Source organism: Anabrus simplex, chromosome 6, assembly GCF_040414725.1.
Source record: "Anabrus simplex isolate iqAnaSimp1 chromosome 6, ASM4041472v1, whole genome shotgun sequence".
NCBI classification, from domain to species: domain Eukaryota; kingdom Metazoa; phylum Arthropoda; class Insecta; order Orthoptera; family Tettigoniidae; genus Anabrus; species Anabrus simplex.
The window spans coordinates 153,293,303-153,308,569 of NC_090270.1; the positions used below are offsets into that span (position 1 = coordinate 153,293,303).

Sequence of the window (15,267 nt, forward strand, 5' to 3'; positions counted from 1 at the left end):
CCTCATCCTATAAAAGAATATTTGCCCCAATTTGCCCTCTTGAATTCCAACTTTATCTTCATGTTATGATCTTCCCTACTTTTAAAAGCTCCACTTAATTTTATTCATCTACCAATGTCATTTCACGCCATTCCTTCACTGACAGCTAATAACATACTGCTTAATCGAGGAGCTGGTCTCCTTAATCCCAAGTCTTCCCAGTACAAAGTCTGCAACTTTTTTGCAACATTTCTATTTTGTCAGAAATCACCAAGAACAAATTGTGCTGCTTTCCTTTGTACCTTTTCCAGTTCTTGTATCAAGTAATTCTGGTGTGGTCTCGTACACTGGAACCATACTCTAATTGGGGTATTTCCAAAGACTTATACAACCTCTCCTTTACATCCTTACTACAACCCTTAAATACCCTCATAAGCATGTGAAGAGTGTAACCGGAACTGGCTTGATTACACAAATTCACTAACAAAAACGGGTTGAGACTCATTGAACTGTGTCAACAAAACAATCTTAAAATCATGTCAACTTCTCTGGAGAATCTCCATGGAAACAGAAGACCTGGAACTCTTCCGTTCCAGGGATAAGTGAATTTCAAAGCTCGAGAGCAAATTCCCCTGAAAAAGAATACTAAACACCCTTGGTGGAATTCTGAATGTGAACGTGCCTTGAAGGAACGAAAAGAAGCATTCCAGAAATACAACAGCAAGAAATCACCAGAAAACCAAACATATTTCAATGAAACTATAAAATGAGTAGCCAAAATCATCAGCCAGGTCAAGAGAAAACACTTGAAGCAACAACTGGACTCGATTGAAGACAACTTTCGTAACTACAACATACGAGATTTCTACAGCGAATTCGGGAGACAAGTCCTTGGGTATGCTCCTCAAAACCTGGCTTTCAAAAGATCAGATGGAAAACTTGCACTCAGTAATCAGGAAAATTGTCAGGAACAAGCACTTTACTTCGCTGATCTCCTCAACTGTCCAGAGCCCCTCACAAGATTCCCTCAAGAACCCCAAGGCACACTTTCCCAGAATCTCTACCACCGACAGAGGAAGAAATCCGCGGCCACACCCTCAAACTTAAAAACAATAGGACCTCCGGAGATGATGGCATCATTGCAGAACTTCTGAAAAATCTTGGACCCAACTCCCTCAAGGAACTCACTCAAATCATTACACATATCTGGCAATCGGAAGAAATACCTCAGGACTGGAAGTGTGCCCTCATCCACCCATTACACAAAAAGGGAGATAAGACTGACATAAACAATTACAGGGGCATTTCTCTTCTCCAAGTGGCATACAAAATTCTTTCAGCTTGCCTTTTTAAGAGAACGCAAGAACAACTTGAATAAATGTATTGGCGAATATCAAGCAGGCTTCAGCCCTGGTCGCTTGTATGCAGAACAAATATTCAACTTGAAGGCAACACTTAAATACAAAGCATTGAGGAACAAACTGGTCATCTGCATTTTTGTTGAATTCAGGAAAGCGTACGACTCGGTTGATCGACAGTCTCTCTTCGTTATTCTTGAGGAACTGGGGCTTGATTCCAAGACCCTCAACCTCATCAAGGCAACACTCACTGACACTATCTCCAAAGTTAAATTCATGGGGGAGATTTCTGAACCATTCCCAATTAAAACTGGCGTCCGACAAGGTGACAGCTTATCTTCGCCTCTTTTCAACCTCGTTCTAGACAGTCATCCGCGAGTGGGAGAAGGTACTGAAAGACATGGGATACTGGCGCCCCATACGACTAGGATGACCCAAAGACGGTATTGAGATATCATGCCTCGCTTTTGCAGATGACCTAGCCATACTGACAGATGATGTAGTCACAGCCGTTAAACAAATTGAAACCCTTAGCGAATGTGCTGGAAAGGTTGGCCTACAAATTTCCTTTGAAAAGACCAAGTTCTTCTGCTCAAAACTTGACATTCAAAATTTGAACACGACATATGGGCAAATCAACCGAGTACCACACTTCAAGTGCTTAAGAGAAATACTTGAACCAACGGGAGGCGAGAAGGCTGCCCAGAAAATTCACCTACAAAAATTTCGGAAAGCCTACAGTAGGGTTCACAACAAATACAATAAAAAGTGCTTGTCTCGCCATGCAAAGATCAGACACTATAACACAGTAATCAAGCCCGAAGTCTTATATGCCAGCAAGACCTTACACTAAATGGGAAAGGTGACCTAAAAAACATTTTAAAAGAAGAAAGAAGAATCCTGAGAAAAATTTTCGGCCCCTGAAAAACAGAAGATAGATATAGACTGAGGTCACGCAAAGTGACAGAAGAACTTTCCAACATTGCAACAGACATCCGCAAAAGATGTCTGAAATTTTATGGGCACGTCTGCAGACTGCCGGCAAGTAGACTGACACATAAGATTCTCACCTACATAGAACATTTAAAAAATATTCCATGGGTACTGGAAGTGAAGAAGGATCTGGAAAAAGCCCAGATGAACTCAAATGACACCGCGGACAGAAACCTCTGTAGGAAAAAAATTAATGGATGGAAAGTGCAACCAGAGAACGAAGTGAAAAAGAAGACTGGAGCAAAGTGGGTAGAAGAACGAAAAAGGATCCACGGAGAAAGGATGAGAGCTGTTTGGCAACTCAGAAAACAGAATCGTTAGAGCTTTGCGTGATCCATTGGGTCCGTACGCACATAATAATAAATAATAATAATAAATGAAATTTTAAACACAGTAAAAGAAGACTTAAAGTTCAACAAAACATTGCAGCACAAAAAGTAAACAAACAGGTTAGGAAACATGACAACTACAGAATAGATGTGGAAAGCAGCATGGAACCCTGCAAGGTAATGGAACATAGCCTTTTGTGAAGGAAAAAAAAATGTAGAGGGTTATTGCCCTTGGATTACACACATTTATTTTAAGAAAAAGGAAACAAATCAAAACTCAAAATAGAAAGATCTTTACAAACGCCTATTAAAAGATTGTTAAGCATGCCTGTATACATACGCATTATGTTAAAAGAAATTTAATCACTTAATTTGAATTGAAAGAAAGTTATCCAACAATACATGATGATTAAAATGAGGGCTAATCCCGATCTACACAAAAGTAGAAATAATACCACACACAGAGGTACAGAAAAGTTGCATTACTACCTAAAACACTTCAGGCAATGTGCATAGATTTTCAGTACATATGTAAGCTGACACAGAAATATGGGGAGGCAAACCCAAGGGATAATTACATTATAAGTTAACAAAGTTAAGAAAAAGAAAAAAAAAAATTGCCTCCGAAACAAAAGGTACAAGATCTTAGCTGAAAAGCTAAGTCATTTTGACAAAGTTAGCAGTGAACGTGAAACTTGAGGATAAACTCCTGCGTAAGAAAAGGAAATACAGTGCAGTGAAATCTTGATACAACGATATCTTGCAGGCGCAAAAAAAATATTGTTTTAGAGGAATTATCGTTATAAAGAGAATTTGGAATAACACCTTCTCGTGTTAATTGGTGAACAGATTAAAACCTGGAAATTGGATTACATTAATTACCTACCACATGGTACAATTTAATTTACTACAAATACAGTGAATATGATTTGCAAGAACAGAAACACAGAAAGAAACATGAAATTACAATACTGTATCTTACCTATGTTCAGCAGAGTACAGTCATGTTGACAATGTGCAGTAATTACATTTTTGTACACTTGCAGCACCGGTTATTCACACTATGCAGCACTTCACTATTGTAAACTACTTCACTTAAAGAAATCTGAAATGGTAGTATGTTTGACAGTTTTCTTTGGAGAAAGTGAAACACACAAAGACCTGATCGCGTCGAGGTTCACTAAGTGATTTTCCGGAACATACGGAACACTCGATAGAAAATTCTGCAGTGCTTCACAAGATGCAATAGCTTGTGGAAGAGTAAGCAATGGTTCGTTACATCGTTCTTTTCCTTCATCTACCGCCTGGATTCCCTGAATTTCCTCCACAATTGTTTCAACCATGAGTTCAGAGAACATAAGGATTTCATCATCAACCAAAAGGTATTCTTCTGTTGCTGGAACATTCTCACCAAGTTGTTCGCTGTAGTTAGAAAGAACACTACCCAGTACTTTCACTCTTGTGTCATACTCAAAATCATTACAGTCAATCTCTTCTTCAGGTGAAAATCCTACCTTTCTCCAACAATTCCTCACGGTCTCCAGTTTCACTTGTTGCCAGCTTGCAGCTATCATGTCACATGCTTGTTTTAGATTAATCTGTTGCGCATTCAACAGATTTCTTTCTAAGTTTGTGATAATCCTCTCGACCAAGTTGGTTCTGTAGTACCCTTTAAGACAATTTATTATTCCCATATCTAAAGGTTGCAGGATCGAGGTACAATTTGCCAGGAAATAGAAGACCTCCACATGTTGCAGAACCTGTAGTTGCTTGTGAGCTGCACAATTATCCACAATGAGTGCGATGTTCCTTTTCTTCTTCTTCATTTCAGCATCCAGTTTCAGAAGCCACTCTGAGAACATAGTAGTGGTCGTCCCCGCTCTCTTGTTTGCGTTGTAGTCAACTAAAATTTGAAATGAGAAAACTCGTATTGAGGCATAGTGTACAGCACAGTACATATTAAAAAAAAATCAGAAAATTTGACAGATGTAATTTTGCAAAGAGTGATTTTAAAATGACTTTCCTGGCAAACGTTTAACATTTTTGAAGCATCTAGGCTTAAGAATTTTTCCTGTTACAAAAGGCTGGAGCTTGTGTGTTCCAGTCTGGTTCACACACAGGAGAGCAGTTAAACGTTGCTTAGATTTTTTTGCCTCCACTGAATTTCTCTCCTTTCAAAGACAAGGTTTTCTCAGGGAGAAGTTGATAAAAAATCCCAGTCTTGTCAGCATTATAGGTATCTTCTGGTGTGTATTTCTGTGCTATTTCTTTCATTGAATTGCTTCGCCAATGATCAGCATCACCTGGCGCAGAAGACTTCTCTTCTCCTTGAATTGATTTAAAAGTTATACCATGACGATCTCTAAACCTAATAAGCCACCCATTGCTGGCTCTAAAGTCGTCTACACCCAGCAAGTTAGCAAACTTTCTAGCTTGGGCACAAGGTAGTGGCCCGTTAATTGGAATATTGAGGGCTCTTTTCTCATTGAACCACTTCAACGTTGCAGCATCAATGTCGCTGTACGTCGCAGTTTTTGCTTTATTCCAGGATTTATGCCATTTGATTTTAACATTTCCTCAATCTCTTTTCTTTTCTTCCAGAACATAGCCACTGCTGATTGCGATAGGCCATGTTTTCTTGCAACGTCTGTTTGTTTCATTCCCTCAACTATTTAATTAATTATCGTTGATTTCTGCTGTAGACTTATTTGTTTCCGGGAACATGAAGCCATGCTGTAAATACATACAGCGATGTACATACAATACAGAAAAGGGCACTTCAAAACACCTGCGCTGTCTCTCCCGGGCGAAACACGACTGCGGCAATGACAACAGTCTCTGGAATGTACGACAATGTGTTAAAACAATGTACAGTACAGTACACTAATGAGAGTGCTACGATTTCTAACAGCTATTCCACAGCTACTGTATTATTGTTTAAATCCTGAAGGTGTGCATTCCTTCTAGACATTCTTGGAATTCTATTCCTGGTGAATTCCTAGATTTGCACAATAAACCTACCCTCAGATAAGCAGCTACCATACAGTATACAGTAATTACTTGCTTCCTTTGCTTACACAATTGAAAAGTTTGTTCTTCATTACGCAGTTACATATGGTCCTGATAATTTTTGTGCTCAAGTCATCGTAGTACAGAGAGGATGTTCATCAGAGGGAACTCAAAAATGGATCGAAGTAGAGAGATTTTTCGTTATAGAGAGTATTGTTGCATCGAGAAAAAACCTTGTATCAATGGGTTTTATGCCAGGACCACAATATTTCATCGTTATGGAGGGGATAATCGTTGTATCGATAATCGTTCTGCAGAGATTTCACTGTATTACATTTGACAAAGTACAAAGACACAGTGCTTACCCTGAGGCCGGGCTTTCCCACGAGGGGACCGAAGGAGGAACGCGTCCGCTCACTAAGATGGTCAGATGATCAAAGATCGAGATCCTACCTTGCTCCCACAGAAGGAGCGGGGTAAGATAGAGAAACAGGAAATGGTGCAACCACCAAAGAGAACCAATCAGAATATAGAATTTACCTTCGACATTCACATTCACCAGTTTCATTAACTCTTATTTTCTGCAATCAAAAGTCTCTTTGTTCTTGCTGACACAGTGATAATAATGTTCCAGAAAAGTCTTCATTTACACAACAGGAAATGCGCTTCCAGAACTGTGCGTGTAGGTACACGCCGTTTCACAGATGTTGACAACATGCAAACAAAAATATTAAATTTCACAGATAAATGATAATTTTGATACAACACATAAATAAGAGTTTCTAAATCAGAATTTAAAATGATGTGGATAGATCCAGGTTTATGAAATAGAAACAGTTCTTCCAAGTCCAAAGGTCCAAACAGTACAAAATCTTATACAACGAAAAATAATTTGTAAAACAACAGATTAAGAATTTTCAATCTATTCCTGCTGCTGCCTTTATACTGTCACAAAGAGGTCTGTGTCCTTTCCTTAATATCGGGATGATCTGTTTGATTTCTTCTTTTGTGAGTGGAGATGAATCATGATGAAGTTGTGCTTTTTCTTCAAATGTGAATCTTGAATTTGGAGCCTCACAGTTGAGGAGGGATTCAAAGTAATCTGCCAGAATCTGGCAATTTTCTTTGTCACTATGTGTTGTTTTCCCATCAGAGTTTGTGAACTGTAGGCTCAGTATGTAGGATTGTACCTGCTTAAATTTTGTCTGACAGGTCTATAGAAGTTCAGTGTGTTATTCTGCTAAAAGTTTTGCTCAGTCTTGTCTATGCATCTATGGTCAAAATCTCTAGATAATCTCTTTCGGTTAGAGCTGTCGAGATTACCCATATGTTTGGACTGACAAACATTACACTGCCATATTATCGATGAGGACATTCAACCATTAGCTGCATACCATTTACTTTATTATGCCACTGTTCTCAACCCTGAGAGTTTCCTGTATGCAAAGGATGTCACACTTATATGCTTGACAAAGTTGACCAAGTATTTCTTCCTTACCCGTAGACAGACCTTCAGTATTCACTGATATCATGGTCAGTTGTTGGTTTAGTATTTACATCATTGACTATCCACTTCCAGAACAAACCAGAAGTTCAAAAAGAAAATGTTTAATACGCTGATGACTTGGCACTTGCTGTCCAATGCAGAACGTTTGATGCCATTGAACATATTCTAAATGTGGCACTAGAAGAACTTTGTATGTACTATTTCAACAATCAGCGACGACCAAATCCAGCTAAGATGCAATTCACTGCTTACAGTCTAAAGCACAAGCAGGCTTCTATGAAACTAGAGGTGTTATGGCAAGGGGTACATTTAGAAAACACTGCAAATTTTGAGTCACATTGGATCATACCCTTATTTAAAAGCAACAGTACTTGAACACAAAGCTTAAAGTAACTGCAAGGAACAACATTCTTTGAAAGATAACAGATTCTACCTGGGATGCACATCCATCTATGAAGACCACTGCATTTGCTTTGTATTATTCTGCAGCAGAGTATACTAGTCCAGTGTGGTATAAATCTGCCCATATATAGGAAGTGGACAAGGCTCTTAATAAGACATGTAGGTTGATTACAGGGTGCTCAAAACCTACACCTGTTGTTAAACTTAATCTCCTCGCAGACATTGCCCCCTATGACATCAGAAGGGAAATACCTGCAACTATGGAGAGATATGAGAATGCTTATCTATAATCTCATCCTCTCCATGGTCATCAAGTTGCTAATGAAAGCCTTAAGTTGAGGAAGAGTTTTCTTAAAATATCCACCATATTGAATATTCCCCCAAAGAAAACCAGGATTCAATTATGGAGGTACAGATTGTCCAAGATACCAAATTGGATTGAGCAATCAGAAGAGGTACCCCCAGGACATGAAGAGAAGTGGTCAATCTGGAAATCGCTCAGTCGTCTGAGAACTGCAGTAGAAGATCCTTCATACTGCTCTACTGAGGAATTAATTTTTGCTACACCTCAAGCATTGGATGTTTGCTTATAATATCATCTTCCACCACCAGTTTAAAGGATTTTGTATATTTCAAATATACTCTGTACAATAGTAGCCTCAAGGTGGCAGTAGATAAAAGAAAGTCATACAAAAGCATATGAAACTGTGTTATCAGAAGTGTTAAAAAGAAACTACCTGATTACAGGATGCAACTGAATTAAATTCAGAATTGTATCATACCCACCTAGGACAATATGAGTATCTCGTGGATTGTAGGTAAGCAGATACACAAATACGGGTGCTTTGGCTGAAGCAGAGTGTAGAGCAACACTCCGTGATACTCCCCAAAAATAGTTGTAGTCAGAAGTTAGCTGAAAAAATAAGATAATTGACTCAGAAAGGTAGTTCTCAGTAAGGCTTTATATTGTATTCAACTCTTTTTGCATTTTAGAAGTAGTTGCCACTTATTTTAAGGATGAAAATAGTATTTTTTCAATAGGAGCAATAAGAAATTAATGGAATTTTTTTTTGGTTTTTTTTTGTTTTTTTTTTGTTTTTTTTTGTTTACACAACTTAAATAGCTATCTGTCAGAACAGTTCTGAATACTCATTTCATTACTTTGTAACAACTCTTGAGATTTAAATTTTGTCTAGCACATAGCAATTGCAAATTATCACAAAATAATTTATTCTATTGTACCATCTATTCAATACAAGCCACGTACTACGTGGGTGAAATTTACATAATACTATGTACACTTCTTAGGAACATGTTTCACCCCTTGTTAAGGGCATCATCAGCCTGTAGGTAACCTTAAGGTGAACGGTCAGAATCATTAACCAATCATACAAGGAATACACTGAAAATATGTTACACTTTAAAAACATCTTAGGTTAACAGGCTACTATTATAATATAGAAAAATGCCTATTACAAACTAAGAGTATTGAGAATAAATAGTGTCTGAACTCATGGGAAATAAATTTAAAAGAATGTAAATGAAAACTAAAAGAAAAATTCTTTAACGAAGACCATGACTTTGCAGGTCTTGGGCTAGTAACAATCGTGATAAAGATTGTAATCTTCTTTGGGTATCATTGTAATCTTCTTTGGGTATAATAATCCCAAGAATTCTGTATCTGAATTTGATACGAAAATGATGTCCAATAGTTATAAACAACAGTCTTGAAGTATGTTTATGTAACATGCATTCCAGTCAATATAATAATATAGGATCAGATTTAGGCAAGAGAAAAGTTATGCAGTTTGGATTTATAAGGTATTTTGAATAAAAGTGAATATTTTAGAGAATGGTGAACATGAAATTTGATGCTACTTTACCAACAATACATAATGAAATCTGAAAACAAATGATGAAGTATCAAAACAAATGTATTATATCTGTGGGAAGGCAAATATGAAAGGCAGAACTCCAAAATATCTTTGATCTCCTTGAAATAAATTACTTCTTAAACCACTGTACACCATATTATTAATGACTCCCTTGGGGATTCACACTCATTATTGTATTTACCAAAGACTGTTTAGTCAAATTTGAAAAGCACTGCTGTAAAACATCTCTTGGTCCATCATAGGACTGTATCATAGAAGATTGTGGAAATGCTCATGACCACTGTACAGACACATGTTTACCTATTGCACCATAATGGCAAATGTAAAATGTGGCATAACATAGTTTAAATCTAAAATTGTCTTTATTTTCTCAAACTAACCTTGCCTAGATGGCATAAATATTAGATTACAAAATCTCTAAGAAATTAGTTCTGACAGGGTCAGGGAGAAGATCCTGATGGTCACAGTTCTTAAAAGAGTTGTGAATTTCTGTCATGCAATAACTGAAGATGTTCAAAACTGCATCACCCTACAGGAAGAAACTATGACAAGTTCCCAGTCGTGCAACTGGTTCAAAAGCTCATAGAAGATTTTCAAGTTTCGATCAGTATTTACAGTGTCTTAGAATGATTGAAAAATATGCAGTTGCAGGGCACACTTTCTCTTTTATGTCACAAAATAAAATCTGAGGAAACCACGGTTCTGACTACCACTTGCATCATGCGTATCTCTACAAAGAAGCTACTGAAATAGTGAAACAGGACAACTGTTTCAATAAGAAAGAAGAGGATTTACAGAATAGCTGACTTTGAGGGCTGGCACTCACCATGAGATGACAGCAAAATGGTCACACTGGGTCACACTGTGCAAGTCTTGATATCACCAGTTTGAGAGAGAGGAAACCAGATAGTAGTGCCATCATTTATCCTTCTCACTGCTATAAAAGAATGGGTGCCCATCCTTCACATGTCATTTTGTCTTGACAAAGGCTACTGCAGAGCAAGTCAAAATGTTGACATGCTTACAATGTCACTGGGCTGAGTTGCTCAGAAGGCAAAATGATAGCCTTCTGAGCCCGAGTTGATCGGTTCGATCCCAGCTGAATCCAATGTTATCTGAAGGTGCTCAAATGTGTTTGCCTTGTGTCAGTAGATTTACTGGTATGTAAAAGAACTCCTGTGGAACAAAATTCTGATTTGATATCTCCAAAACCTGTAACAGTAGTTAGTGGGATACAAAATCATTGACATGAAAAAAAATGAAATGATGTATGGCTTTTAGTGCCAGGAGTGTCCGAGGACAAGTTCGGCTCGCCAGATGCAGGTCTTTTGATTTGACTCCCGTAGGCGACCTGCGTGTCATGATGAGAATGAAATGATGATGAAGACGACACAAACACCCAGCCCCCATGCCAGCGAAATTAAGCAATTAAGGTTAAAATTCCCGACCCTGCCGGGAATCAAACCCTGGACTCCTGTGACCAAAGGCCAGCACGCTAACCATTTAGCCATGGAGCCGGACATCATTGACATTAAAATCATTAACACAGCATAATAATCTGGAGGAAGATAGATGGCACTAGCTGCAAAAGTCTACTCCAGTATATCAAGAACTGCTTTGTTTGTATCTCATGCTCATGGTATATTCCTAATAATACATTTTCCATCTCAAGTGAATCATTCTGTATATGATGAATTGAAGAACTAAACACATCATACCTCTGCCAACTTGATGAGGTTGCCATAATGTAAAGTTTCATTCTTAAGATAGAAGTCCCATGCTTTCCTTGCAATTATATGCGACTCAACTTCGGAATTAGTGTCCATGCCTAAATACAGAGGAAGGAATTTTTCAGGATTGCTGTTCAGTTCATCTAGCATCTTTGGAAAGACCATCATATCTGAAATTAAACCAGTGTGCTATGTTGAGTAAAGAAATTGAAAAATATGTATACTGTACATGTCAGCATTCCTCACACAACAATGATGAGTGGTTTTTGTCAACAAAAACCAAACTGATTGTTCTTCATGATTATAAATAATAATAATAATAATAATAATAATAATAATAATAATAATAATAATAATAATAATAATAATAATAATAATGGGCCGATGACCTTCGATGTTAGGCCCCTTTAAACAACAAGCAATAATAATAATATCAACAGCAACCACCATCTTTATTTTTGGGTATACTGTGGAACTTTTCTCTACTTCAAGAACTGAAACGAGTCTTCCAAAATGACAAGTGATTCATAAACAAAGGCATAATACAAGCAATAAATAGTAACAATCATATGGCCTCATCTACCTTAATGCAGATCTTCTGAAGTGATGCCATGCAGGTGACCTACTTACCAATTACAACATTCTGATTGTGCTGCTATCTAGCAACAAAAGTGGAATTCTACTGGAGCAGATACTATAGCTGAGTTAATTTAATTTTGTTCAGTAACACTGACTGAACCACCAAATATCTTTAACATGCCAACATCGGTGCAATGTAAAGCCAATCGTAAAAGAAAAAAAACATACCAACAACAATAATATGGAGTGCCAAGATGTTTTACCTTCCTTCAAAAATCTGCTACTTCAGCTAGGATCAAACCTGAAAACCTGGGATCATGACTTGGACACTCTACCACTGATTCACTGAGGCAACTTACAAGCAAAAAGCTAAAATGCATAAAGTATAAATCCTCACCTGTTAACCACGTGATGTTGCAAAGATGGGATTTGTATGTCCCAGTTAAACAGATAGTCAATCTGCCATATATGTACAGTATGTATGTGTGTCTACCCCTTAGTCCCGTTTTCTGATACGGGGTCAGGGATGAGGTGAGATGAAATAACATGCCATGATTTTACAACTGGATGCCGTCCCTGTTGCCAGCATCAGTTGAAGAACTAATGAAGATTAAATAAAATAGAGTAAGGAGGTGGAAAGAATCAGCTGTGGCCTATGAATAGAAACTGTCACGGCATTTGCCTGGAAGTCAAAATGGGAAACCAAAGAAAGCTATTCTCAGGCCAGCCAACGATGGGGTTAGAATGCTCTCATCTCCCAAATGCTGAACTTGGCTCTATAGCAGTATGGCATTACCATGCACAGCTATGCTGCTTGGTCTGTAAGTGCAATCATATTGGATGGATATCTGTAGAAAGACCAAACTAAAGAATAGGAGGCAGCTCTCCTTCAGAAGTTCCTATGGCAGCAGTCTAGATGATTGGCTAGAAAGGCATTCCACTATCATTTAATCTGGCTTAGATATGATGATACCGATATACGATTGAAAGCAATATATAACTACAGTCAAACTCCGGTATAACACCACCTGATACTCCGCCAGCCTCAGTTATCGCCTACGGCAGGCAACAAATGGATATTCCTTATGGAAATAGCATAGTAACTACGTAGTTATAATGCCACCCCTGCCTACTGCCATACGCCATTGGGGGCACAGGTACAGAAGTGCCACACAAGTGGTCAATATATCACCAATCACCAGCTTAAAATAATCAGTATGAACCTGGAAACCTTTTAGTGGGACGTAAAGCAAATACCATTATTGATCCTTTAGGTTGAGTGTGCTCATTATCTCGAGTGGCATGGAATACACTACCTGTCTCTGTCAGCCTCATCTGCAAGTTTCAAGCAATGTTGTCAGCAATATCTGCTTAGTAATAGATGAAGTTGTTGTTTGTATGTTATGTTAATATTGCAGATTAGCCTTTATTCAAGATGCACATTGTATAATTATTAAAGGAGAACACAACACAAAAATACATACCTGATTATTCATTGCTAAATATAAAATTTAGAAATTTAATAACAATGCTGTTAATCTGGTGCCTCTACATCCAACCATTCTCAAGTTAGGTGTGGAAGTAGTAACTGCTCGTGATGTAATTGCACTGTTGAGCCGTGACACTGTGCATAAACTCACACGGTATTTTCCCACACTCCATCTGCTACTGCCGTGTTCTTCTGTTGCCATTGTTAGTGGACTTATTTAACTTACTATTGGATGTAAGCAACATTCATCTCTATCAGTTTGAGCCAGAACAAATATTAGCCATGTTGATACTGTTACACAGCTATGGCCATAACTAACTCCTGAGGACATGTACTGATGATGGCTTCCTCCTGCATATGAAATAGAGCTAGGGAGCTAAATGAGAGGGGCAATCATCAGGAGATGAATACTGACATTGTGTAAGTCAGAGTGTGGAATGCTAGAAGTTTGAATCATGGTAGGTTAGAGAATCTGAGAAGGGAAATGGAAAGATTAAAGTTACATTGGGAAGGGTGTGAAGGAGTGGAACAGTTTACCAGGGGTAGTGTTTGATCCTTTTCCAAAATCTGTACAGATATTCAAGAAGATAATAAACAGGAACAGAGAAAATAAAAGTAGAATTTTGTAAACAATATAAATTTATTAAGGATGAACTGTGTTTAATAGAAAATATTGTTAGCGTAAATTGTATAATATTGTATTATAGGAAAATTTTCTTCTCTTGTTAATTTAATATTTAGTGCTTGACAATAATGTACACTGACTGACAGAGCAAATGCAACACCAAGAAGGAGTGGTTTGAAAGGGATGAAAGTTGGGGAAAAAACAGAGACGGCACGGACGAATAATTGATGTTTATTTCAAACCGATATGCAGGTTACACAATGCGCACGGCATTGACTCAGTAGGATGTAGGACCACCGCGAGCGGCGATGCACGCAGAAACACGTCGAGGTACAGAGTCAATAAGAGTGCGGATGGTGTCCTGAGGGATGGTTCTCCATTCTCTGTCAACCATTTGCCACAGTTGGTCGTCCGTACGAGGCTGGGGCAGAGTTTGCAAACGGCGTCCAATGAGATCCCACACATGTTCGATTGGTGAGAGATCCGGAGAGTACGCTGGCCACGGAAGCATTTGTACACCTCGTAGAGCCTGTTGGGAGATGCGAGCAGTGTGTGGGCGGGCATTATCCTGCTGAAACAGAGCATTGGGCAGCTCCTGAAGGTACGGGAGTGCCACCAGCCGCAGCACATGCTGCACGTAGCGGTGGGCATTTAACGTGCCTTGAATACGCACTAGAGGTGACGTGGAATCATACGCAATAGCGCCCCAAACCATGATGCCGCGTTGTCTAGCGGTAGGGCGCTCCACAGTTACTGCCGGATTTGACCTTTCTCCACGCCGACGCCACACTCGTCTGCGGTGACTATCACTGACAGAAGAGAAGCGTGACTCATCGGAGAACACGATGTTCCGCCATTCCCTCATCCAAGTTGCTCTAGCCCGGCACCATGCCAGGCGTGCACGTCTATGCTGTGGAGTCAATGGTAGTCTTCTGAGCGGACGCCGGGAGTGCAGGCCTCCTTCAACCAATCGACGGGAAATTGTTCTGGTCGATATTGGAACAGCCAGGGTGTCTTGCACATGCTGAAGAATGGCGGTTGACGTGGCGTGCGGGGCTGCCACCGCTTGGCGGCGGATGCGCCGATCCTCGCGTGCTGACGTCACTCGGGCTGCGCCTGGACCCCTCGCACCTGCCACATGTCCCTGCGCCAACCATCTTCGCCACAGGCGCTGCACCGTGGACACATCCCTATGGGTATCGGCTGCGATTTGATGAAGCGACCAACCTGCCCTTCTCAGCCCTTTAACCGTATGTTATTCTTTGCGATTAGTATACTATTCAATAACAGGTGAATTTATCAGCCCGATCACCATACCCCTCGTAAAGTCGTCTGTCTGCTGGAAATGCCTCCGTTGACGGCGGCCTGGCAT

General features: G+C 39.2%; 1 protein-coding gene and 1 long non-coding RNA gene across 2 annotated transcripts in view; one reads left to right on the forward strand and one right to left on the reverse strand.

Moving 5' to 3' along the window:
• LOC136876223 (uncharacterized) overlaps nt 1-15,267 on the forward strand; it is a 55,106-nt gene that overhangs the window by 28,039 nt on the left and 11,800 nt on the right. The gene's annotated exons all lie outside the window — the stretch shown is intronic.
• Nucleotides 1-15,267, reverse strand: part of LOC136876222 (esterase E4) — a 118,778-nt gene that overhangs the window by 23,162 nt on the left and 80,349 nt on the right. Inside the window, exons 7-8 of the mRNA XM_067149990.2 lie at nt 11,191-11,372; nt 8,364-8,490 (exon numbers count right to left, since the gene is read on the reverse strand). Coding sequence (XP_067006091.1) covers nt 8,364-8,490; nt 11,191-11,372 — 309 coding nt within the window. The remainder of the gene's footprint in view (nt 1-8,363; nt 8,491-11,190; nt 11,373-15,267) is intronic.